Source organism: Lingula anatina, chromosome 1 (genome assembly GCF_051362555.1).
Source record: "Lingula anatina isolate TDL-2025a chromosome 1, LinAna3.0, whole genome shotgun sequence".
NCBI classification, from domain to species: Eukaryota; Metazoa; Brachiopoda; class Lingulata; order Lingulida; family Lingulidae; genus Lingula; species Lingula anatina.
In genome coordinates, this window is record NC_141767.1 from 19,829,030 (window position 1) to 19,854,434 (window position 25,405).

The following is a 25,405-nucleotide window of genomic DNA, read 5'->3' on the forward strand; positions in this document are numbered from 1 at the left end:
CAAATCTGTCAAAGCGAAATCTCCCGTGGTTACATTATACTGTACATCGTCAGCGATACTGATGTTTCTCTCTCCCGCTTTCAACCAATGGCGAATGACACGGAATTGGGACAAAAAGAAGTATTAAGGCAATCATAATCGCCTCTTCTCAACTAACACATTGAGGCCATCGGCTATTTTTACACTACTTAGTACGGTGAGATACTGCCCAGTTTCTCAACTTCTACTAGAAAGAGAGTTGTATTTATCTTTTCATTCACAACTTCCACAAGGTACCTGCAAAGTGTCATGTAAATGTCTCAGGACAGATGGCGATTCAGTATAATCATCGATTTTCCTAGACCAGATGGCAATCAGTCTGATCTGCCCTAGAACAATCGCTGTTTGTCCTAGGTCAGTGGCTGATTCATCAGTTTGGATTCCTAAGCGAGTAAATATGCAATATGGAATCAGGGTGATGGTTATACTAGTAATAATGCAATCTTTGATACAAAGGGATTTGTACATTGAGATCAATGACACTGATTGCTAGAAAAGCATGACCTGGTTTTTCTCAGTTTTCATTCCGACAGACATTAGCGTCTAAGGATGGAAGTGAAAGAGGGGCAAGATTTGCATCACGAAGAGCAGCGAGCTGAATTTTACAGGTTGCTGGATGCTCATATTCAAAATTCGACCATAGAAAACGCAACACTCACTGTATTACTCAAGAGTGCTATGATAAAGCAGTCACTGCATTGCAACTGGACAGGGGTGTCAAGTGCTCGGATGGAAATAATTTTAAGTTCTGGGCGTCGAAACGTTTCAAGCTTCAACAAATTGGATCTCGCAAAATTTTATACTGCAAGAAGACATCCACACCTGTAGTACCTAAAGAAGATCTGTTTTCCAGTATAAAGATGTAAGCGCCCTTTTATAAATTACATGTATATTAGCATCAATTGGTTTGAAAATGAAAGGCAGTTATGCATATAAAAACCCATATACCAGGTATGATTAAAATTTTTGATTAAGCCATAAAAAAAAATAAATAAATAAATAAATAAATAAAGTCAGCACTAATTGAAGAATACTACATACATGTGTAAGTGCAGTTATGGTAGTGGATTCTTCTTGTAATCCAAGTAAATAGTTTCATTAATAAGCTCAATCTTATGAATAGGGTTATTTGTTTAATTTAATGAGGAAATCTACATTTTTCTCCTATATTTCATATTATATTATCTACTATTTCTCAATTATCACATGAAAAGTAGATGCAAAAGGGTGTATTTCCCTATATAAATTGTTCTTGATTAAAAAAAACTACCTCATTTACGTACTTACATTTGATTTAACATGCATCTTTTTTTATTTACAATTAATAAACAGTCTTACTTAAGGTTTTCCAAAGACTGAAATTGATGATTGGCAATGGCGTCACATATATGTATTTTTGGTTACTTTGGTTTTAGTTATGTATTGAAGAAATAATGTGAAAATCCATATTTTGCTTTAAGGTGCCACTTAAGAGTTGGACACTGTAGACGTGACAAAACCTGGAAGAAGTCAAGAAATATTATGCTGGAATCCGTGCAGATACTGTGAAGTTGTATCTGAGCACGTGCACGGATTGCTTAACCAGACTAGCCCTAAAGAAGTCATCTGTGGGAAAAGATATCATTTCCATCGGCTTTATGACCAATCTATATATGGACCTGATTGACATGTCGAGTAGGGAGCATCATGGGAACAGGTGGATCCTCTATCTGAGAGACCACTTCTCTAAATTTAGTTGGTCATATGCACTCTCATCAAAATGCGCTTCAGAAGTTGCAGAAAAGCTAACATCACTTTTCTGTCTTTTCGGTCCACCTAGAATTTTGCAGTCAGATGATGGCAGGGAGTTTTCTATACAGTTGTTTGATGAACTTGCCACAGTTGAAATGGAAAATGAAGATTTACTGTTGAAGTTGGGGAAGTGGGTAGAAGAAAATCCCCACAAATCATGGGTTGACGGCCTTCAGTATGTAACATATACCCTCAACACCACAGTTAGTTCCACAACAGCTAAATCACCATATGAAGTTGTGTTTAGACAACCACCACACACAGGCAGTGCCCTCCTGGGCATCCTAGTTAAACAAGAGCCGGATGAAGAAGTGACCAATGAGGAGGATATGGAAGGTTTCTTCACAGACTGCGACCAGCTTGACCAGACTGAGCATGGGTCAGGGCGGAACCAGCACCCGAGTATGAGGTAAAGCCTTTCAACAGCAGCACAACCAGCAGCCTACTCAACTATGGTGCTCCTACAGGTAATCATGGAAGGGAATACTTGCAACCTCCTCTGTGGAGCTGAAACTATTGCAACTGGGGTTGAGGAAGGAAGACTGTCCACAGAGAGACTGTTCAAAGCAAGTTTCAGGGTATATTTGAGAGAACAGGAGTCATAGATTCACACTACACCCTCTCACATAACAATCCAATCAATGAACCACTCGCTGAAGGCCAGTTTGTTACTTGGAACTTGACGAATGTCACTCCACTGGATGCTCTAGACACACCACATGAAATGAGAAGATTTCAAGAAGATACTGGGTGATCAGAATTCCTCAAAATATCGTGGGATCTAAGTATCTCAGTGAATTTATTAACTCAATTTATAATTTATAGTTTTATTTAGGACAAACAATATTTTTCTAAAAACTAACATTCAATTTATTAATTCTTGTTTTGAACCTTACTAAAATTCATTTACATAATGCAACCAGTAGTATTGAACTGTGCTCTGTGTAAAAAAACTTTGAGTGAGTGCCTCAGTTTGAGACACAAGTAGGAGGAACAATGAGCATAATTACCTTATCAGTAATCTCTTAACCTCACAGGATAATAAGTAACTTAAGTGTTAAAACAACTGTACAAGTGAATCAGTAATATTTTTATTATTGTTCCTCCTATTAATAAAACCCTCTGACAGTTTACAATGTTTTACAGTTTTAAGTGCATGGTGAATTCACCAATCTAATGGATATCTTGAATAAGTGGACTGCTTTTTTACTTTTAGCGGCCATTATTGGTATTATACACCTGAAGAAGCAGATTTTGATGCTGAATACATACCATGGTGCTTTCTAACCTTTATATGAAGCCATTTAAAGACTATGTACTTGACGTTTTTATTTAAAAGGGTATTTTCGACGGCCATCTTGGATTTGGCGGCCATTTTGGAATTTTCAGACATGCCCATATATCCACAATTGCTTAGAATTTCATTGTCAACAACTGTGCCAAATTTCATGCTTGTGAGCAAAAATGCACAATTTTTAACCAAATTCCTGGACTATTTTCGAGGATTTTGTTTCTACTTATTACTTTTACCTGTACTTTTACTTCACGTAATGGAGATAAAGGTGGTTGAATTTCAGTCGTGACGGTAAAAACCAGTCTTGTTTAGGATATATAGAAATAATTGATTAATTTGTGTTCTAAAAGAGACTAATGCGCATTGTATGGCTTTCATAATATTGCTGGGGTCCCTCACCCTTGCGCGAGTGTGTGGCTCTTTCTCCTGAATAATTCAAGCAAGTAAACCATGTTGTATTTTCTCTTCATTTTGCTGTTACACCCGAATTTCAATACAAAAAGCGGAGGTGTTCCCTTACATATTTGATGACTTGGCGACAAACGTTTCGCTACTACAAAATAAAGTCGACGCCAGATTTTGAGACACCGGCGTGCATAAAAAACTTTAAACACCTTTGATGTGAGCAATGGTGTATCTAGGAGGTGACATGGAAGGTGTAGGGCACATGCCCAGAACGCCACTTGAAGGGGGTGCAATTTTGTGATGAAGTTATCGTGGTATTGAATGTCAAGCGTTGAGACAGGGGTCGGACTGGGACGAGATTTAAGAGCTTGTCAGAGTTCGTTCGTTCAAAAACTTGTCATCTGAAAGTGGATCACTGAAAGTGGAGGGGGGCAATATAGCACAAAGGACTTCTCACCCAGTTCTTAGATGAATAAAACTAAACGTTTTGTTTGTCTAAGGCCGAATCCACCCATGGCACAGTTGCTCTAAATTTGAAGCACTACGCAAGATTTATTCATTCATTTATTTATTTATTTATTTATTTATTTATTTGCGCATACATGTTTGTTTGGTTGTGGTTCGATAAAGTCAGTGACAAATACACAAATGTTAGAATATTTTTTGCATAGAAACAATACAATGAATTGTGCGTCTACAAAGTTTTTTCTTTATATAAACATCTATACACGATACATTTCTATCTAGAGCATTGATATTTACAAATCTGGCGTACGTTTTTGTCTATCACTACCGGTATATGTGCATTTCACTCGAAAACGCCAAAAGTCTCTAATACAAATCCCATCTTTAAAGTAAAACGACATTAGAGCATTTTCATAATGTCAGTGCAAACAATATCAACATAAATGTTGGTGTAAGTGTGAATGCTTTACTGGTTGTACACGACATTTCTTCTGAAGACATCCTGATTCGGCCTTCTAATCCTTGATATATCGGAGAGTACTTTTGGATAAAGTCCATTATAACATCTGAATCTAGGCTGTCTGGAATCGTAAATTCAAAGAATAGCAAAATTACAAAAACGAGAAATGGACAAGCAAACATTAATTTAACAGTTCTCGAAGCTGTGAAAAATCGTTTGTCAGTCACCCTACATACAGCGGTTTCTCGCTGAACATCCTTCGTACCGGGGTACTTGCTCTAGTAATATGCACGAACGAGGTCTGCGCAATGCAGGGTTTTAAATACCGCTATAATTAGCTTAAAGCCAGCAGGCTGACAACGACAACTCATTCCTGTGAAAAACCTACTAATTAAAAAAATCACCCAAGAGGTTTTTATACTGGCATTCTAAATTGATATCAAAACCTTTATTAAACAAGAATTATTAGTATAAAATATTTTAACTGGTATTTTCCTTTTCTTTTCTTGCTTTAAACCGAAAACATACGCAGGACCTACCTATTCCATACGGATATAAAATGTTCTCTTTCAAAACGTCATATGCATCTCCTCCCCCCATTAAGAAAGTGTTGGTGACCACATCGTATGATTTTGTCTTAACAAGGGGCTGGAACTCGGGGACTGTACAGTCAGCGCACCTGACGTCAATGCTGACCACTCGACGGCCCACTGGCTTAGACAGGTCATACACAACTCGAAGACCTGAAGATAAATACATATGTAATGACTCTAAAACTTCAAAATAAAGATAAAGTTATTACATTTATGACACCGGTGGCCGATCCAGAAGTTAACAATTTGACAATTGGCAATAGAATGGAAAATGCGCTAGTGACCTAATACGTCATTTGTTGATAATAATTTTTTGCACGCTATACACTGTATTAGGTATGCCCTTACACCAGCACACTTATTTTGACATAGTCTAAAGCATGTTATATAGGCATACCATGAAAATGTTTGTCTCTACAAAAGCAATTGTCCATTTAACTACATGTATGAGACGTCTTACCTGAGACCTGTAAGAAACGACCGCTTCTCTTCTCGTATTCAGAAACAGAATGTTCCATGAGTTCCCAAAGCGTACTTCCACTTATCCTGACGATGTCTACACCATTACCGAATGGTGCGGCACTCAGTACGTCTGACACGTAAATGTCACCTAGTGAATCAAAAATTAATCATTTTGTGATGATATTCATAATAGTTATAATAAAATGGCGAACCAATTCATCATAAAATGAATAATCGTTCCAACATATTTTCACGAGCACTGCTTACTATTTGCTATATTACCACAAAGACAAATTCTGGTACATTTTGTGTGGGAGAGAGATTGTAAGAGAGATATCATGAATATTCATTAAAATTTATACGCAAGTATAATATTGTTAGACGAGATTCATGTCTGTCAATGAATCGATGGATAAACTAAATAAAACTGCCAATGTAAAAAAAAAAACAAACACAATAAACGAACATCACGTGATCGTAGAAGCAATTAAGAGAGGTGCAAAGGCACATTTTGCAACCGGTTACTAAATTAGTTCGGTCGTAAAAAAAACGGTTCTGCAGAGGATGACGGGAGTGGTTAGAAATACCAATATCGATTGGTGCTCGTATCCCGCCGCTGTTCCACAGGCCAATGGAGGCATTGGTCCATCTCGTTCCGTCAGTGGGTTTCAAGTAGGTGTCAACTAAGGCGTCTGCTATCAGATTACCTGGGAAACGTGAAGAAAAATGATGCATATCTCTATTTTGTTCGATTATTTTTTATGGTAGAGAATTTGACAGCCGAACGAAGAAACTTCTCATGATAAACATGAAACTTCATGAAGTTGTCCAGACTCAACCAAAATAAAAAATTGGTGACAATTTTAAAGTCCCTCAGTCCCAATCTGCCCAAGCAACACTGAATATTAGAAAAAATAACATTAGCAATATGATATTCAGTATGCTTAATAGTTACAAGAGTAAAAATATTTTAATACTTTAAAGAAGGAATATAACACGTTTACCAAAAACACATTCAGCCAGGCGGCATTTCGCATTATCCATGAAGACCAGGCTGTAGCCTATCTTTTGTGAACCATATGCCGTAACTCGTTGTTGCCACGGCTGCATCTCTGTCAGTGTAGCATTATCTAAAATGAGAAATAAAAATATATAATATATCGCAACAAAACCCCGTAGTAATGCGTTTTCATGGTGGAATCAGTTATTTCCCCATTTGAACAAGAGTATATTATTAATATCAAAGGTATCGTTCTTTTTGTCCTTTAGGTTCACGAGGAGATGCATTATCAAGCGTGTGTCTTGGCTTAAAAACCAAGTGAAAATGCAAACAAAAATTGCTTTCAAGCTCTCACTCGGTTTGAACCATGAGGAAACAAAAAGTGTCTGAAAAACCTCACAAAGGACTGGGAGTGCGTACATGTAACTCGCAGAATTGACGGAACAGGATAATCGATGTGAACGCCTCAGAAATCCTTAAGTTATATTTTTCCTGCAAATATCAGATATGCGGTCGCTTTAAATGTCCGTCACGTTTACAATTTTACAGAAAAGTATATAATGTTACATTTTCCTTAGACCTCGAAAAATAATAACTACAAACAGTTAAATATTAGGTACAGAATTTCTCAAAGTACTTAACATTTCTTGACACCAACGATGCGATCATTGCTTTTACCTTCCGTAATGTTTTTATCCAGTAGAATAGGGTTACCACTCCATGATGTCACAATTCCCGCTGCATCGAATGTTACACGTAAGTGCCCCAAATATTTAGCCATCCAAAAGTCAGAAACTAATAACACTTTGCCACCAGACGCCTGGGTTATAACGGTTGGGTACTCGCCTTCTGGAATTTCTTTATCTGGTGGGGTACCTGTGCACAAATCATTACATATTTTTACACTAGCATTGAAGTGTCTACTGAGAGAGAGAGAGAGAGAGAGAGAGGGAGAGAAGGAGATTACCTTTTATCACCGAAAGATACCGTAACTGATATTTTGCGTTGAATTGGGTTCTTTTTAAGAGGGATAGAGAGAGGCATTTACTTACCGGTATAAAGAAATGTGTTAGTGTGCCCGCCAACGATTATATCCACTCCTGACACTTGTTCAGCAATCTTTTTATCTACAGAAAACCCAGAATGTCCCAATACAATGATTTTATTGATACCCTGTGACGTTAACCTTTCGACCTCTGCTTGAACAGCCGAAACCTCGTCGGTAAAAATCAAGTTGCCTGGAAAAACATAACATAAGAATAACATAAAAATATTGTCAAGTATTGAAATCAACAAGTCTCTTCTTTATCTTGAAATTGCTTTTTAAATCCAGGTTTCAAGACTGAGGCCAATTGAACGCGTCACATCTCTCACGGTTTTCACTTTGTGTGGGCGCCCACACATCAGCAGGACTGATTGTAGAGTGAAAATTAATATTAAGATTTGCAGGACAACTTATCAATAGATAGATACTTTAATACTTATGTATACATAATAGTAGGCTAAATAACACAATGTAATAGTGTAATAAGAATAAGAATAATAATTAAGTGACACTTTTAAGTCACTTTACGGACAGGTAAAGTGCTCATTTTCTTATTTGAGTAGGGAAGGTTTTACCTGGGCTTGATATGGTCGGTGTGGCCCTATATGTGCAACCGACAACCCCTATCTTCTCTCCGCCCACATCTAATACTGTTGACTTGTTGAACAGCCCTTGTATTTCTGGAACATTACTGGCGTCGATATTAGCACTTATTACAGGGAATGTGACGTTTTGAAGAAAAGGAAGAAGGCCGCTAACCTTATTATCAAACTCGTGATTGCCTAATACCTGAAAGAAAGTAAAACATTTCTTAATCATAGTTAGTTTTTATAATATTCAGTAAAATTTAGACATACTCATCAGATCGAATTTATCTTTTAATCTCATTCTTGTCACCGTTTTGACTGAGCAGTGATTTCTCACCCACAATGCCGCCCACCTTTACATAATGGTGGTCACTATAAGTGCTCATTCCCATAGAAGCTATCGTTCTACGTAGATCAATCCAACTCTAAGGGGACTGCCGCTGAATTCAATCTGTTGAACAGGTAAACACGCCTCTTCTTGTTTCCAACGTAATCGTATAATTAATCATCAGTTTTTCTTTATTCTACGCCAGAAGGAAGCGTGTTATTCCGTTTAATATCTCCCTGCAACTAATTATTCAATAATCATCTAATGATTTAATGATTAAAACAACTGAAACTACCTCTAAAATATAAAATGACGGCGTTTACATTTCGCATTGATGAGGATAAGCATAGACACCCCAAAGCGTCATTTTAAAAAACGTATCTATTTCGAGACTTCATCCCTGAGCAACATCTTATCACGAAAATTGGCATAGGTGACGACAAATGTAGGGACTTCAATCCTGTGCCGTCATTTTAGTTTAAAGGTTTTTGTCGTGGAGTTATAACCCCCTCATTACAATTCATCATTGAACAAAGGTTGTTTTTTTGCCTTATTTACGATAAAACCTGAACTAAGGCTTTTACGAAAATTCGCCGGCAGGGCTTTGAAGTACTCAGTGGCGTTATGTCATTAAATTGACTTTAAAACGATGTTCATGGGTGCTCAGGTAAAGGAGAGATTTGGGAAACCTTTATTGCTTTTTTTTTTGCCCCGAAATGGCAATTATGACGTCATCGGTAAGATCACATTTGTGTAAATGCTAAGAAATATACTAACTTAAAATTAAAGATTTATCGATTATTCCCCCCCCCCAAAAAAAAAATAAAAAATTAATAAGGCAGTACATAAATCCTGACAGTGCCCTTCATGTCAGAGTCGCTGTGTTGGCTGTCTCAGTTTAATATATATATATAGTAGATGAACGTCCAATGTTTTATCATTATTCATCTAGTACGGCCCCACACTGACCCTAGATGTATATTCAAATAACATGCAATTTGACTAAGATCTTCTTGTAACCCCTACCAGGCCCGCGGAAAATATGTGTATTCTTCTCTATCACAGACAACATAATGAACGTGTATGCAGGAAGGACGACGTGGGTGACCCATGTAAAACTCCTTTTCCAGTATGGTTTCAGCTATGCCTGGATCGTGGATGAGTTAGGAGCTGCTACAGAGTTTATAAACCAATTCACGCACGAGTGACAGACTGTGCATTACAAAAGACATTTGCTGATATAAGCTCATCGTCAAAGTGCTCATTATACAAACAGTACAAAACTGTTTTAAATCCAGAAAGATATTTGTCATTACCACTGTCTTATACACAGAAACGTGCTTCATCAAAATTTCGCTGCTCAAGCAACAGTCTCATGATTGAAAAAGGACGCCATATGAATATAAAAAAAGACCGTAGATTTTGCCCATATTATTTGACTCGGAAAGTTTATACTATAGAAAACGAGGTACACTTTCTACTATTGTGTCCGTTGTATGATTTGGGGGAGAGATATTTCAGAACAAAATGGACAAAACAGTAAAAATGAACGATTATTTACTTTAATTATGTCTGACATTAGTAAGATGGCATATTCTCATTAGCAAGATTTTTAACTAGTGCATTTGCATTGAGAGAAAAGATTTGTTGCTATTGAAGTGAGTTTAATTCACAGTGTTGATTAAGAACATGACTATTAAAGCGTTTACAATCAATTAAAATCTTTAAAAAGAGGACTATTATGGATATATGTTCATATTTATTCAGTGCACATTATTACATTACTACTAGTGGAAAATTATGGTGAAGTTGCACATGTATTTTGGGTCGGAGGCCTTAAATTACGGAATAAAGATCAATCAATCAATTTATCTAAAGACATATCTGTGAATACCTAGTGAAAAAAGCAATCGACTGTGGCCTTGGTAGAAGGTAAGATTAATGTAACCTCCCATCACGGCAGGTTAATTAATCATCAAATTCCACGAAAGTTTGGTTTATTTTCATTTAAACATTTTCACTTGTACTCGATGTCTGGGTGTTTTAGTTGACCTGTGATAGAGAAGCGGGTATTGTTAAACTCCTCATTTATCACTCATCAAAATTTTATATTTAATTTTTTTTATCGATCATTTTTCATTTATTTTTACACCCCATCTGTGTACATTTATATCGAACATTTTAAAATGTTTACCCCCCCCTCCCCCCAATCTTCGCATCTTTGCTGCCAAATAAGTCTCCAAAGATTTACTCTCTACCAGGGCCAAAGATGGATTTTTCACTAGATATTCACAGATAAATAAGACGGTTATTTTGTTCTCTCGCGATAGAGAATAGTACACATATATTTTCCGAGGGCCTGGTATAGGGTATCCAGGATTAACTGTTAAAGACTACGCAACATAACGCTGCCGTGGAATCTGTGGTCTTTTCGCATCGAGTGGTACAGTTTTCTGTATCATACCAATTTGAGACATCGACAATTTGTTTGATCGACAATTTGATTTACATAAGAAAGTCGCCTATATATAGCCCCATCCCGACAAAATCAATAAAAAATGGAATATCAGTGATTAGTGTATTGGGGCTTGTGACAGAGAGTACAACCCCTCGTGGCGTAATCACATGTCAGAATAGCAGTTGTGAATGGTAGTCCTAGGAATGCAGGACCGGGGGCCTATATGATTAGAACAGGTTAGATTAGTCGAAGTATTTGGGTTAAAGTATGGGACGAACGTCACCTGTACAAATTAATGTGGAACGGACTACAGTTCCTAGCAGACTACCATTTCTATCACACCTGCCAAATACAGGCAGTGTTGAAATATATCGCTAGCGGTCTCTTTTGAGAAGACCTACAGAGTACTTACACTAGATGGGGCGTAACTCGCTTTCACAAGTTTGCTTGCTACTGTAAGGTGGAAATTCTGACATAAGCATGCGCACCATGACACAATACAAATATGTCGAACAACGAGCATAGCGCAGTGAGTGGGTCGTGTCGAGTGCGGGAGCTCCGTTTAAGCGATTCTCGTTCATAATAGCCAGGCTATTAATAAGCTGCCAATCTATCAAAACAGAACGTTAAAGATGTAACGCTACGCAATGAACTTTTCTGCAGACCTCTGAAAAACAAAACGTGGTCTGTTACTGGCTGTTTCGCCAAATACAAAAGTCAAGAAGTATATAGATGACAAACTTACGAACGAACCTCTGTATGAATGAGATAACGCAAAAGTATGTTACAATAACCGAACTTAAGTTCCGCTTGCTGACACAAGCAACCGTAAGATGACGAAAACGTTGTGAAATAGCGACCACGAAAAGCTGCGTTATTAACTCAAGAATATTACTGGTCAAGAGCATAGTGGCGCGCGACCTTGATTACAATCAGTTGGAATATTAAGGAGCTGTCAAAACAGCGTCAATGAAAAGGTGAGTGTTTGCTCGGACTCTCAGGAGCGACATGTACGTTGCCGGTCCTTTCATTTCATTCGTCCTAGAGCTACCCTAGAGCGGACTTGCGTCTCATTTGCATACATTAGTTTCACATAAGAAGTTTAAAGGTGATAGACAAACAAAGTTAAGTAATAGTAGGTCACACTGGAGAAAGCAAGTTAGAAGTTGTTCACTTTTCATTGGTTACCAAGCTGTTAAGTACATCAACATCAACCAGCTCACCGCCCGAGAAGCTTCACCTGACCTAGGTACTTTGTAAGAAATATTATACCCTCTAGCAGGGACACAAATTGGTTTTCACTGCATTCTTACAGATGTGTCTCTAGCTTAATCGTGGCACATTTCTCAAAAGTGCAAATAATTAATCTGCGGCCCTGGTAAGAAGCAGAAACACTATATACCCATACTAACCATAGCATCGTACTTCAGTTTATTCATGAAGTATGATGTCGCCATCCCCTTGTAGATGGTGAACCACAATGTGCCTTGGAACTGATCCCCAGCGTCCAATAACACCACGTTCTGTTCAGCGTTACGAATTTCCTCGATTTTAGTGTATCTTCGTGCCACTCCCCCGAAACATTCCCCCGCTTCTGCCTCTGTTTCCGAGCACCTGCCTCCATACTTGTCAAATTGTTCAAACCGTGCATGAACATCGTTGGTGTGTAAAATAGTCAAATTAAATCCATAGCTTAGAGCGAAACATGTAAAGTAGAAACCGATTTTGACGAGCGTCTCCATCTTTCCGTCTCCCAGTATTTATAACTAAGGCGAGTGTGCTTTGTTTGGTCACGGTTTCACTTAATATGCTAACCGTACCTCGAGTTCAAATAAGCTACCCGCATGACTCTACACACTCCCTCTACACCGCCTCTTCCGATGTCACCGCGTCATGGTTAATCTACAGTTTCCCCCCTGAAACTGTCACGTATCATAATTGCATAACAAAAGAAATACATAACATGTACGGCTAATTAAAGTTGGGGTCTTTAAAAAATCACTGTGGTAACACAAAGGACAGTGAAACAATTTGCATGTTCAGACCTTGAAGCAAAATTAGAGCTCGACTAAGAAAGAAAGTGAGGTCAACTCTGCATGATCTTGGACAAATAATACGACGTTCCATCTCTGATGACGCAGAGATAACTATTAGCATCCTGGTGACCGACAATAGATGAGGTATTATAATTATATCATTAGAGTTGTAACTTTTGTCCTTGTTAGCATCCTGTCGTATCCAGTTTCAGGGTCACTTAGTTCCATCTTGGACCCATTACAACGTAAAACACTATTAATAGTAATGTTCCAATGGTATTTGTACTTGAAATCTTGACAAAAAGTTTCACAGAAGTAACCTTTTTATTGGGGGGGGGGGGGGGGGGGGGGGGGGGGGGGAGAGGGGGGGCGGTGGAGTGGGGATGGAGGGTTGTAGGCATAGTGGGCTCGCGATAGACTGTTTACTTTAGAGGGGATAACGTCGAACAAACCATTTCATATACAAATCCATTCGTTTTATTCGACAAAGTTGAAACCGCTTATAACATGTCAATCCTATTAGGAGTAAAAACGCGGAAATCATTTCCGGGCAGAGGTACTGAGCTTGATAGCAAATTACGTAGCTTATAGTTTTTTTTTCTGTTGTCAGCCCAACTATCAGATGGATCAATCTCATCATTGACCATTGTCATTTTATTATCATTCATTTGGGTCCGTTGAGTTACCCGAAATTCGCTTTTCTAGCATTTCCTCGCCCTCGACATACATGTGGGCTTGTAGATTTAAGTATGGAAATATATCGTAGACTACTATACAATAAATTTCCATGATGTAAGCGTGCGGTCATTAAATTTTGAGTCCGATACAATTAGTTTGTAACGGACCACTGAAGAGTACGATTTCTCCAATTAGCGCGCTTACCTTCTTTTAAACTTACATGCCCAGCGAATATACTTGTGGTTATAAAGTTTCTTTACTTCATGGCGGGACTTATTAATGATTAGGGTTATAACGTATTAGCTTTGTTTTCTTAGAAAACAATTAATATCCAAAATTATGACATATTTTACTTTCTTGCGGAGGGTATCGATCATGGCGGTCTAACCGTTTAGTCGAGGGAGGTTTATTGCGCTGGGATGGGTATGGACGCATAAATAGGAAGGGGTACGACGGATGAAAAAATTCTATTGGTCATGTACGTGTATTACCATATGAGTAATGTCCGACTGCAAATATTGCATGATATCGACTTGTCACATGTTCGTTAGCTACAATGGAAATAATCTTAGGTGAAACTTTTTGTCGGGAATGCCAATTTAGAAAGCAATATAAAAGTGACGCACTGCTATGCAATAGTCGACAGAATTTGAGAAAAAGTCAGCATTCAATACTGCACCGCAATCGCCATCCTTCCATTATTTCTTACCTCAATCTCCTTCAAAACCCACGAAGTCGGGAGACGATGGTGTATATCAGTTGATTTCAATTATGATTTTTTTTCAGCTTTGATCTAACAGGATCGAACCAACTCCGAGGAGTTTCTCACTAGATTGCTTTCAGTTTAAGCGGCTTAGATGTCTGTCACGCCTACTGAGGCTGCTAAACGATAATTAATTACCCCCTAGCCCCTTGAGTAGGCGTGACAGACATCTAAGCCGCTTATGTCGATTGCAATTTAGCAAGGATCCCCTAGGATGTAGTTCCACCCACAGTTAGTACGACAGGGTCTGGGAATGGTCCCTTAGACCCTTTTCCCTTTTACAAAAGTAGGACATATACAAGACCAGTAACAGAATTACGAATGTTAAACCCGTTTTCGATATCTTAGTTTCTACACTTTACTTTTACTCGTAGTTTTACGTCACGTAATGGAGATAATAATAGTTGAATTTAAGCCGTGACGGTAAAAAACAGTCATGTTTAGGATATATAAAAATAATTGCTGGGTTTTTTTTCTAAAAGATCCCAATGCGCATTGTATGGCTTTCAAAATATTGCTGGGGACCCTTATCCACGCGCTCAAATTTGTGTCTCTCTCTCCTGAATAATTCAAGCAAGCAAGTATTTTCTCTTCGTTTTGCTGTTACACCCGAATTTCATTGGAAAAAGCGGGGGTGTTCCGTTACATATATGATGACTCGGCGACAAACGCTTCACTACTAAAAAATAAAGTCGAAACCAGATTTTGAGGCACCGGCGTGCATAAAAAGCTTTAAACACTTTTGATGTGAGCAATCGTCTAGGAGGTGACATGGAAGGTGTAGGGCACATGCCCAGTACGCCACTTGAAGGGGGTGCAATTTTGTGATGGAGTTATCGTGGTATTGAATGTCAAGCGTTGAGGCAGGGGGCGGACTGGGACGAGATTTAAGAGCTTGTCAAATGTAATATGATCACTGAAGCATTTCATAAATAGCATGCAGACTTGAGGAATATTTTTTTTGTCATCAAAAAGCATGAGATTTGACTGTAGGCTTATATGGACGGCAAACCGATGTATTCCGTTAAAAAATTGTCATCAGAATCTGATTCACTGGGGGGCTCAATATTATATAAATGACTTTTCACCCAATTCTTGGGCGAATAAAACGTTTTGTTCGTCTAAGGCCGAATACACCCATGACACAGTTGCTCTAAATTAACGCAAGTTTTTTTTTTTTTTTTTTTTTTTTTTTTTTTAGCGCGTAACGTATACATGTTTGTTTAGTTCTGGTTCGATAAAGCCAATGACAAATACAAAAAGGTTAAATTTCTTTCAAAGAGACAATACAATGAATTGTGCGGCTAAAACATTTTTCCTCGTTATATATAAACATATAGGCCCCTATACACGGTGCATTTCTATCTAGAGCATCGATATTACAAATCCGGCGTACATTTCTGTCTATCACTAAATGCGCATTCCTCTCGAAAACGCCAAAAGTTTCTAATACAAATCCCATCTTTAAAGTAAAACGACATTAAAGCATTTTCTTAAAGTCAGTGCAAACAATATCAACATAAGGGTTGGTGCAAGTGTGAATGCTTTACTGGTTGTACACGTCATTTCTTCTGAAGACATCCTGATTCGGCCTTCTAATCCTTGATATATCGGAGAGTACTTTTGGATAAAGTCCATTATAACATCTGAATCTAGATCGTCTGGAATCGTAAATTCAAAGAATAGCACCATTAGAAAAACGAGAAATGGACAAGCAAACATTCATTTCATAATAAGACTTATATCCAAAATGACCATCCATCTATCTAGAGACATATCTGTGAATATCTGTGAAAAATCTATCAGTCGCCCTGGTAGAAGGTAGGCATACTTCGTTTGTGCAAATTACTAGAGTAAGAGTACGAAGGATATGCAGCGGGGAACCGTTATATATAGGGTTGCTGACATATGATTTTTACAGCTTTGAGAACTGTGAAATGACTTATACCCAAAATGACCATCTATCTATCTAGAGACATATCTGTGAATATCTGTTTAAAATCTATCAGTCGCCCTGGTAGAAGGTAAAGTATGCCCAGGGCAGGGTTTTACCGTTATAATTAGAATAAAAGCTAACAAGCTGTCAATGGCAATTCATTCCTATGACAAACCTTCAAACTTAAAATATCACACAAGAAGTTTTTATAGTGGTATTTTAGATAAAAATCTTAACCTTTCCTTAAGAAGTAATAATTATTATTATAAAACGTTTTACCTGGTATTTTCCTTTTTTTTTTTCTTTTAACCGAAAGCATAACATACTCAGGACCTACCTATTCCATACGGAAATACAATATTGTCTTTTAAAACGTCATATGCATCTCCTCCTCCTATTAAGAAAGTGGTGGTGACCACATCGTATGATTTTGTCTTAACGAGGGGTTGGAACTCGGGGACTGTACAGTCAGCGCACCTGACGTTAATGCTGACCACTCGACTGCCCACTGGCTTAGACAGGTCATACACAACTCGAAGACCTGAAGATAAATACACATGTAATGACTCTTAAAGCTCAAAATAAACAGAAAGCAATATTTATTAAATATTAAATATGGACAAGAATGACACCGGTGGCAGATCCAGAAGTTGACGATTTGACAATGGAAAATGCGCAGGTGACAGCCACCGGTACTTTGTTTTTGCCTCTTATATTATACGTTATTTGTTGACGAAAACTTTTTGCCATGGTCTAAAACATGTAATATAGGACAACCATGAAAATGTGCTGAGTGTGCCTATACAAAACCGATTGTCTATTTAAATATGAAATGTCTTACCAGAGACCTGTAAGAAACGACCGCTTCTCTTCTCGTATTCAGAAACAGAATGTTCCATGAGTTCCCAAAGCGTACTTCCACTTATCCTGACGATGTCTACACCATTCCCGAATGGTGCGGCACTCAGTACGTCTGACACGTAAATGTCACCTGGCGAACAAAAAGTGAATTGTTTTATAACATGATGCTATTTGTGATGATATTTATCACAATTGTACAAAAAATAAAATAAAATAAATAAATAAATAAAAAAAATAAATAAAAAAGAAAAAAAAAAAACAAGGAAAAATAGTCAAACCAATTCATGCATGGTCGTTGAAACAATTTCACAAACACTGCTTACCATTTGCTATATTGTCACAAAGATAAAAAACAAACACCACAAACGAACACAACATGATCGTAGGAACCAATTAAGTGAGCTCGAGGTGTAAAGGCACATTTTGGACCCTGGTACTAAAGCCCCTGTAGCATGAAAATCTGACTCCCCCAGTCAAAATTTCATAATGAAAATCTGACTCCCCCATGAAATTTTGACTCCCCCTCAAAGAAATTATATTAATTATTAATCTTATTTTATTTGAGTATATAACTTTTATCTTGTAGTATGCATAATAGAGGATACATTGGCACTTTTTGAAAATTTTCATGATAAAATAAGAAGATTAAAAATGTGTATTTTTCCACCCAATAACTCCCATGAAAAGTTATGGGAGTCCAAATCCTACAGGTAGTAGGATTATTTGAGTATATAACTTTTATCTTGTAGTATGCATAATAGAGGATACATTGGCACTTTTTGAAAATTTTCATGATAAAATAAGAAAATTAAAAATGTGTATTTTTCCACCCAATAACTCCCATGAAAAGTTATGGGAGTCCAAATCCTACAGGTAGTAAGATGAATACTTGTTTCAAGAAATTTCACCAAAATTTTCACCACTAAATTTTCAAATACTAACAAAATATATGTCACAATGCAAACCATGTGGAAAACAATTGTATGATGACTAAATATAAAATAGGCCCTTTCTTCATGGGAGTCCGAATCCCATGGGTATAAATATGAAGATTTTTCATGATTTTTCTTTTCATTTTTTGCACCCAATAGTTTACCAACAACTTTCAAATATTTTCAATATATTCTTCATAAAGTATACTTAAGGGAAAGATGTTGAAATGATCACCAAATATCAGATAAACAGCTTTTTCATAGGGGAGTCATTGGGTGGTAAAATACACATTTTGAATATTCTTATTTTCTTTCTTATTAAAATTTTCACCTGCAAACTAACAAAAAGTGTCAATGTATCCTCCATTACGCATTAGCCATATACTAAAAAAAAAATAAGATATACTAAGTTTTGCGGGGGGAGTCAAAATTTCATTGGGGGATTCACATTTTCATTATGAAAATCTGACTGGGGAGTCACATATTTCGGGGAGTCAGATTTTCATGGTACACCCCCTTTACACTGGATGGCGTCCTCTCTGCGTCCAGTAGTGCAGCACCGTTTGAGAATAAAAAATACTTTACATGAAGACAGCTGGCCGATTATTGAGCATTCATTTAGCAACCAAAGCGATGAGTGTGCCTCCTTTCTACGGGGACAGAGATGTCAGTTTCATGGTCGCATAAAGGACGCAGAAAGGACGCTCTCCAGTGTAAAGGGGGTTTAAAGGAGTTTGGTTGTAACATGTAGTCCTACAGAGAATGGCAGGAGTCATAAGTAATACCAATATCGATTGGTGCTCGTATATCGCCGCTGTTCCACAGGCCAATGGAGGCATTCGTCCATCTCGTTCCATCAGTGGGTTTCAAGTAGGTGTCAACTAAGGCGTCTGCTATCAGATTACCTGGGAAACGTACAGAAAGATGATGCAAATCACTATTTCGTTTGACTTTTCATTCTAAAATGCGCGAATTGTAGAAAATTTAAACTTCATGATATTGTCGGGACTCAAGCGAAATGAAAAATTGGTAACAATTTTGAAGCCCTTCAGTCAAAATCTGCCCAAGCAACACCAAAATAATAAAAAGAAGGCAGTAAAGCTGTCCAATGCACAGACAACAACAACAACAACAAAAAATAAATAAATAAAATAAAAATAAAATAAAATAAAATAAAATAAAATAAATAAATAAAGCTGGTTTGCCAGTTTGAGCTGTATGTCGATCTTTCTTGTAAGTTATAAGATAATAAGTAACACAGTTTTCCTTTTATCAATTTTGTTGCAGTGTCACATCATGCTTAAAGCGTATAATCACCATAAATTTTAAATTACGCACTGCAGGTAACATAGATATTAAGAAAATGTGACTAGCAAAGGTCTTCCTTTCCATGGAAATTCAAAGTCACACCTTAAAAAATGCCAATATGAACACAAGTACTGAAATGTCTTACTTTCTTTTTCAATACTTATTACATAATACAAAATAACCAGTTTGCTTTCATTTTTAAATGAACTAAAAAAAAACCAAAACAAAAGGTAACACGGGTTTCATTTTATTTGTAAAACGGTGGATGAAAAATGCTGAAAAGGCAAAAAGAGTGCAACTTTTGGAAAAATGGTCCGATCAGCCTGATTTTCGAACTCGACATATTCATCAGTTCCGTAAGTTTGAAGACAAACGGTAAAACGGTTTTTATTTTATTTGTATAACGGTGTATAAAATAGACTAAAAACACTGTAACTTTTGAAAAATGCTCTGATCAGGCTGATTTTCGACCTCGATCTGTATTTTATGAATATTCATTAGTTCCGTATGTTTAAAGACAGAAGGTAATTTGGTTTTCATGTTATTTATATTACACTGAAAGTGCACGGCGACGGTGACGACAGACACAGGCGACCGCTATATGCACAGGCACATCTGTGTCTGAACATTTCATTTTATTCATGCTTAACAGTTACAACAAAAATTGTTTACGATATATTTAAGAAAGAATATCACATATGTTTACCTAAAACACATTCAGCCAGGCGGCATTTCGCATTATCCATGAAGACCAGGCTGTAACCTATCTTTTGTGAACCATATGCTGTAACTCGTTGTTGCCACGGTTGCATCTCTGATAGTGTAGCATTATCTAAAATGAGAAACAAAGATGTATAATAAATCGCAATAAAACTCCCATAGTTATGCGTTTTCACGGTGGAATAAGTTATTTCCTCTATTTGAACAGGAGTATATTATTATTATCAAAGGTATCGTACTTTTTGTCCTAAAAGTTCACTAGGATGTCTATTCTTGAAAACCACGTGAAAAAGCAAATAAAAATTGCTTTCAAGCTTTTAAGCTTTCACTGAGACAAGTGGAAACAAAAAGCGATTGAAATCCTTACAAAGAATTTTGAACCCTCACAAAGAATTTTGAATAACTTGCAGAATTTATGGAACTGGAAAATTGATGTGAGCGACTCAGAAATTTTTCCTGCAAATGTCAAATATGCGGTCAAATTAAATGTCCGTTACGATTACAATTTTGCAGAAAGGTGGGTTATGTTCCATTTACCTACGTTTCGAAAAAATCCTGCAAACGGTTTAATATTAGGCACAGTTTCTCAAACTACCAAACATTTCTTTGCCACCAATGATGTGAATCTTTGCATTAACCTTCCGTAATGTTTTTATCCAGTAGAAAGGGGTTACCAGTCCATGATGTCACAATACCCGCTGCATCGAACGTTACACGTAAGTGCCCCAAATATTTAGCCATCCAAAAGTCAGAAACCAATAACACTTTGCCACCAGACGCCTGGGTTATAACGGTTGGGTACTCGCCTTCGGGGATTTCTTTATCTGGTGGGGTACCTGTGCACAAATAATAAGGTATATTTACACTAGTATTGAAGTGTCTATTGAGAGAGAGAGAGAGAGAGAGAGAGAGCGTAACTTTTATCACCGAAAGATGCTTTGACTGATATTTTGCATTGGATGGGGTTCTTTCAAAAGAGAGAGAGAGAGAGAGAATTTACTTACCGGTATAAAGAAATGTGTTACTGTGCCCGCCAACGATTATATCCACTCCTGACACTTGTTCAGCAATCTTTTTATCCACAGAAAACCCAGAATGTCCCAATGCAATGATTTTATTAATACCCTGTGACGTTAATCGTTCGACCTCTGCTTGAACAGCCGAAACCTCGTCGGTAAAAATCAAGTTACCTGGAAGTAAACATAAAATATTGTCAAATGTTGAAATTTACAAGTCTCTTCTTAATTTTCGAAATTAAACTCAGGCTTCAAGACTGGGGCCAATTTAACGAGTAACATCTGCCACTGTTTTAATTTTGTGTGTGCGCCCATACATCAGCAGGACTGATAAGAGCATAATTAAATATGAAGATTTGCAGGACAACATATTAATACATGTAGGTAGATACTTTTATACATAACAGTAGGCTACATAACAGAATGTAATAATAATAATTATTATTATCAAGTTACACTTTTAAGTAACTATGCGGACAGTAAAATGCTCATTTTGTAGTTTGAGTTAGGAGGGTTTTACCTGGGCTTGATATGGTCGGTGTGGCCTTATATGTGTAACCGACAACCCCTATCTTCTCTCCGGCCACATCTAATACTGTTGACTTGTTGAACAGTCCTTGTATTTCTGGAACGTTACTGGCGTCGATATTGGTACTTAAAACAGGGAATGTGACATTTTGAAGAAAAGGAAGAAGGCCGCTAACCTTATTATCAAACTCATGATTGCCTAATGCCTGAAAGAATGTTAAATACATCTTAATCATAATTAGGTTTCACAGTATACGTTAAAATTTAGACATATTCATCCGATCTGATTGTATCTGTTCATCTCATTCTGAGACACAATTTTTAAAGTTCCACAGAAACCACAGAAAATGGACGCGTGATTGCTAGCCCCCAATGCTGCCGATCTTTACATCATGGTGGTCACTTCATTCAGAAGCATTACGCCTACTTACTGGAATTAAACTAATATAAGGGTTCATTCTCATTGAAGTTATCGTTCTACGTAGATCGATCCAACTCCTAGGGCATTCTCGCTGAATACAATGTGTTGAACAGATAAACACGACTCCTCTTGTTTCCATGGTATTCGTATCATCACCAGCTTTTCTGTATTCTACTCAATGGCAGAAGGAAGAGTGTTAATCTGTTAAAATCTCTTCCTGCACCTAAATATTCAATCATTATTTGATGTTTTAATGATTGAAAACAATAAGAATAACCTCTAAAATATGAAATGTCAGCGTTTATATTTCTGGTTGCCTAGCATAAGCATACATGTGGCACCCCAAAACGTTTATCGTCTTATTCATGTATTTTGAGATGAAATAGCAATCGGTATGGGACGTATATCCATCCCTGAACAAGCCCTTATCACAAAATTGGCATAGGTGAGGACAAATGTATCCCGTGCCGTCATTTTGGTTTAATTTTATTCATGAAGAAATGAGTTTAAAGGCTTTTTTGCCTTATTTACGATAAAACCTGAACTAAGGCTTTTACAAAAATTCGCTGGCACGGCTTTGAAGTACTCAGTGGCGTGAAAACTGTTCGCGAGTGCTCAGGTAAAGGAGAAACCGATTTTGCGGGGTTTTCCCCCTAAAATGGCAATTATGACATCATCGGTAAGCTTACATTTGTGTAAATGCTAAGGAATATAGTCAGTGAACATTGGCGGTTTATCAATTATCCAAAAAATGAATGTAAAACAGTAGACAATAAGGAGTTTTTAGGCTAATCCTGACAGTACCTTTAATGTCAGTTGCTGTGTTGGCTATCTCAATTAAATATCTATAAAAAGTAGAGGAACACCCAATGTTTTATCATATTTTATCTAGCACAGCCCCTCACTGACCCTAGGTGTATATTCAAATGGCATGCAATTTGACTCGGATCTTCTTGTTGAGCCGGGATTAATAAAGCCATGTGCGTAAGGGCTAACAGCGTTACTTAAGTAGTTTTCTATCGTTTTCAAAAGTGATCAAATGCGTGCGGACCTGGATAAGAATGCACTGCCATCACGGCAAGTCATCAATCATCAAATCCCACAAAAGTGTGATTTATTTTCGTTAAAACATTTTCAGTTGTACTTGATATCTGGACGTTCCAGCTGACCTGTGGTAGAGAAACGGGTATTGTTTAACTCGCGTCAATTATCACTCATCAAAAATGCATAAGTTATTTTATTATCGTTTTCATTAATTTTTACACTCATCTATGTACATATGTATATAGACCATTTTTAAATTCTGTGCCCCATTTCAGCATCTTATTTGCATATATTAGTTTACATAAAAAATTTAAATGTGAGAAACAAAGTTTTGTACTACTAGTAGACTCGTACTACTAGTAGACTCGATGAAAAGCAGGCCCGTAGCCGGGGGGGGGGGGGGGGGGGGGGTCTGGGGGTTCGAAAGAACCACCCTTTTGCTGGGAAAAGGTCCACTCTGGGTACACTATGTACTTGAGGATTTTATGGTAAAAGGTCCACTTTTTCAGAAAACGACCCCCCTCTAAAATCGCTGGCTACGGGCCCGAAAAGAAAACAAGTTAGAAGTTACTCACTCTTCGTTGGTTATAAAATCAACCGACACTTTACCCGAGAAGCTTCACCTGACCTAGGTGGTATGCTAGAAATAATATACCCTCTACCATCGCTACGGATTCATTTTACTACATACTCACAAATGTCTCTCTAGCTAATTCATGGCTCATTTCTCCACTGTGGACAACAGTGCAAATAATTTTAATTAAAATTAAAATCTGCGGCCCTGGTAAGAAGGCAGAAACATTATATACCCATACTAACCATAGCATCGTACTTCAGTTTATTCATGAAGTATGATGTCGCCATCCCCTTGTAGATAGTGAACCACAATGTGCCTTGGAACTGATCCCCTGCGTCCAATAACACCACGTTCTGTTCAGCGTTACGAATTTCCTCGATTTTAGTGTATCTTCGTGCCACTCCCCCGAAACATTCCCCCGCTTCTGCCTCTGTTTCCGAGCACCTGCCTCCATACTTGTCAAACTGTTCAAACCGTGCATGAACATCGTTGGTGTGTAATATAGTCAAATTAAATCCATAGCTTAGAGTGAAAAATGTAAAATAGAAACCAGTTTTGACAAGCGTCTCCATCTTTCCGCCTCCCAGTATTTATAACTAAGGCGAGCGTGCTTTGTTTGGTCACGGTTTCACTTATTATGCTAACCGTGCCTCGAGTTCAAATGAGCTCGACTCTACACACTCCCTCTACACCGCCTCTTCCGATGTCACCGCGTCATGATTAATCTACAGTTTCCCCCTGAAACTGTCACGTATCAAAATTTGATAACAAAAGAAATTCATAACATTATTATGCTAATCGTGCCTCGAGTTCAAATGAACCACTCGCATGACCCTACACTCTCTCAAGAAGTTATAACTCTTTATAACTTCTTGACTCTCTCTTACCGCCCCACTGTACAGAGATTAGCAATCTATTTAACCAGAGACATATCTGTTAATATCTAGTGAAAAATCAATTTGTTGCCCTAGTACAGGGTACCGTTCATGGTGGTCTTTCGTTGAATCTTTCGTTTGATTGCGCTGGGTTGTTCTGAAAGTAGTTTATCATAACTAAACTGGGAGAGAGTGCGACGGTTGAGAAAATTCTCAGAAAATTGGTCAGGCACGTGTATTACCATATGAGTAAAGTCCGATTGCACCATGATATTTGCTTGTCACTCGCTCGATGCCGACATTGGAAATAGTCTGATATGAAACTTTGTGTGGAAAATGTCATTTTAGAAAGCAATAAAAAAGCCATAGGACAATGTTGATTAATTGCATCGTTTTCTTATACTGTGACTGTGTATGTGTGTTTGCGTTTATGTGCGCTGGATGCTGTGGAGGCTCCGGGTGTGGAAGTCCGCAAGTCTGTTTCATCAAGGAGTTATAACTCCTTGGTTTCATGGAGAAAGAGATAAGCATAAGCAGATCTGGAAGTCACCTGACTCTTTATATATGATTATGGTTATTTTCAAGATGAAAACCAGGACTGATACACTGCATAGTTGTAAAATTTGTCTGGATGTCTCCCACAAATGGTTATAATCATTTTTCAAATATATTTGACTTTCACGCAATTCAAAACGAGAACTGCTGATTATTGCTCTGCCCAAGTGATCAGGATGACCAAAAAAAGGGGAGACTTCCCTGCATAATTTTTTTTAAAGTTTGTAA

At 37.5% G+C, this 25,405-nt stretch overlaps 2 protein-coding genes across 5 annotated transcripts; one reads left to right on the top strand and one right to left on the bottom strand.

Moving 5' to 3' along the window:
• The first annotated feature begins 1,706 nt into the window (after nucleotides 1-1,706).
• Nucleotides 1,707-2,243, top strand: LOC106180813 (KRAB domain-containing protein 2-like). The gene has a single exon (XM_013564946.2). It carries the CDS (start codon nucleotides 1,707-1,709, stop codon nucleotides 2,241-2,243), a length of 537 nt encoding a protein of 178 aa, XP_013420400.1.
• Nucleotides 2,244-4,088: 1,845 nt separating this feature from the next.
• Nucleotides 4,089-24,513, bottom strand: LOC106180850 (snake venom 5'-nucleotidase-like). 4 transcript variants are annotated; one of them, XM_086999185.1, is made up of 10 exons: nucleotides 12,340-12,511; nucleotides 11,340-11,539; nucleotides 8,130-8,343; nucleotides 7,562-7,747; nucleotides 7,188-7,385; nucleotides 6,514-6,639; nucleotides 6,097-6,216; nucleotides 5,508-5,657; nucleotides 4,994-5,197; nucleotides 4,089-4,575 (listed from the first exon to the last, which is right to left on the bottom strand). In XM_086999185.1, exons 2-10 carry the CDS (start codon nucleotides 11,448-11,450, stop codon nucleotides 4,406-4,408), a joined length of 1,479 nt encoding a protein of 492 aa, XP_086855311.1. In that variant the 5' UTR covers nucleotides 11,451-11,539; nucleotides 12,340-12,511; the 3' UTR covers nucleotides 4,089-4,405. The 4 variants fall into 4 exon arrangements, with proteins under 4 accessions (XP_086855311.1, XP_086855310.1, XP_013420463.2 ...); XM_086999184.1 differs by lacking the exons at nucleotides 11,340-11,539; nucleotides 12,340-12,511 and adding an exon at nucleotides 23,990-24,320; XM_013565009.2 differs by lacking the exon at nucleotides 11,340-11,539 and having other exon boundaries at nucleotides 12,340-12,944.
• Between the last annotated feature and the right edge of the window lie 892 nt (nucleotides 24,514-25,405).

Coding starts and splice junctions, on each gene's coding strand:
- LOC106180813 (XM_013564946.2), top strand. CDS start 1,707: ATGTCGAGTAGGGAGCATCATGGGAACAGGTGGATCCTCTATCTGAGA.
- LOC106180850 (XM_013563006.2), bottom strand. CDS start 24,319: ATGGAGACGCTTGTCAAAACTGGTTTCTATTTTACATTTTTCACTCTA. Junction 20,998..21,165: donor TAACACATTTCTTTATACCG/GTAAGTAAATTC, acceptor ATTTGTGCACAG/GTACCCCACCAGATAAAGAA. Junction 20,274..20,799: donor GGATAAAAACATTACGGAAG/GTTAATGCAAAG, acceptor TTCTCATTTTAG/ATAATGCTACACTATCAGAG.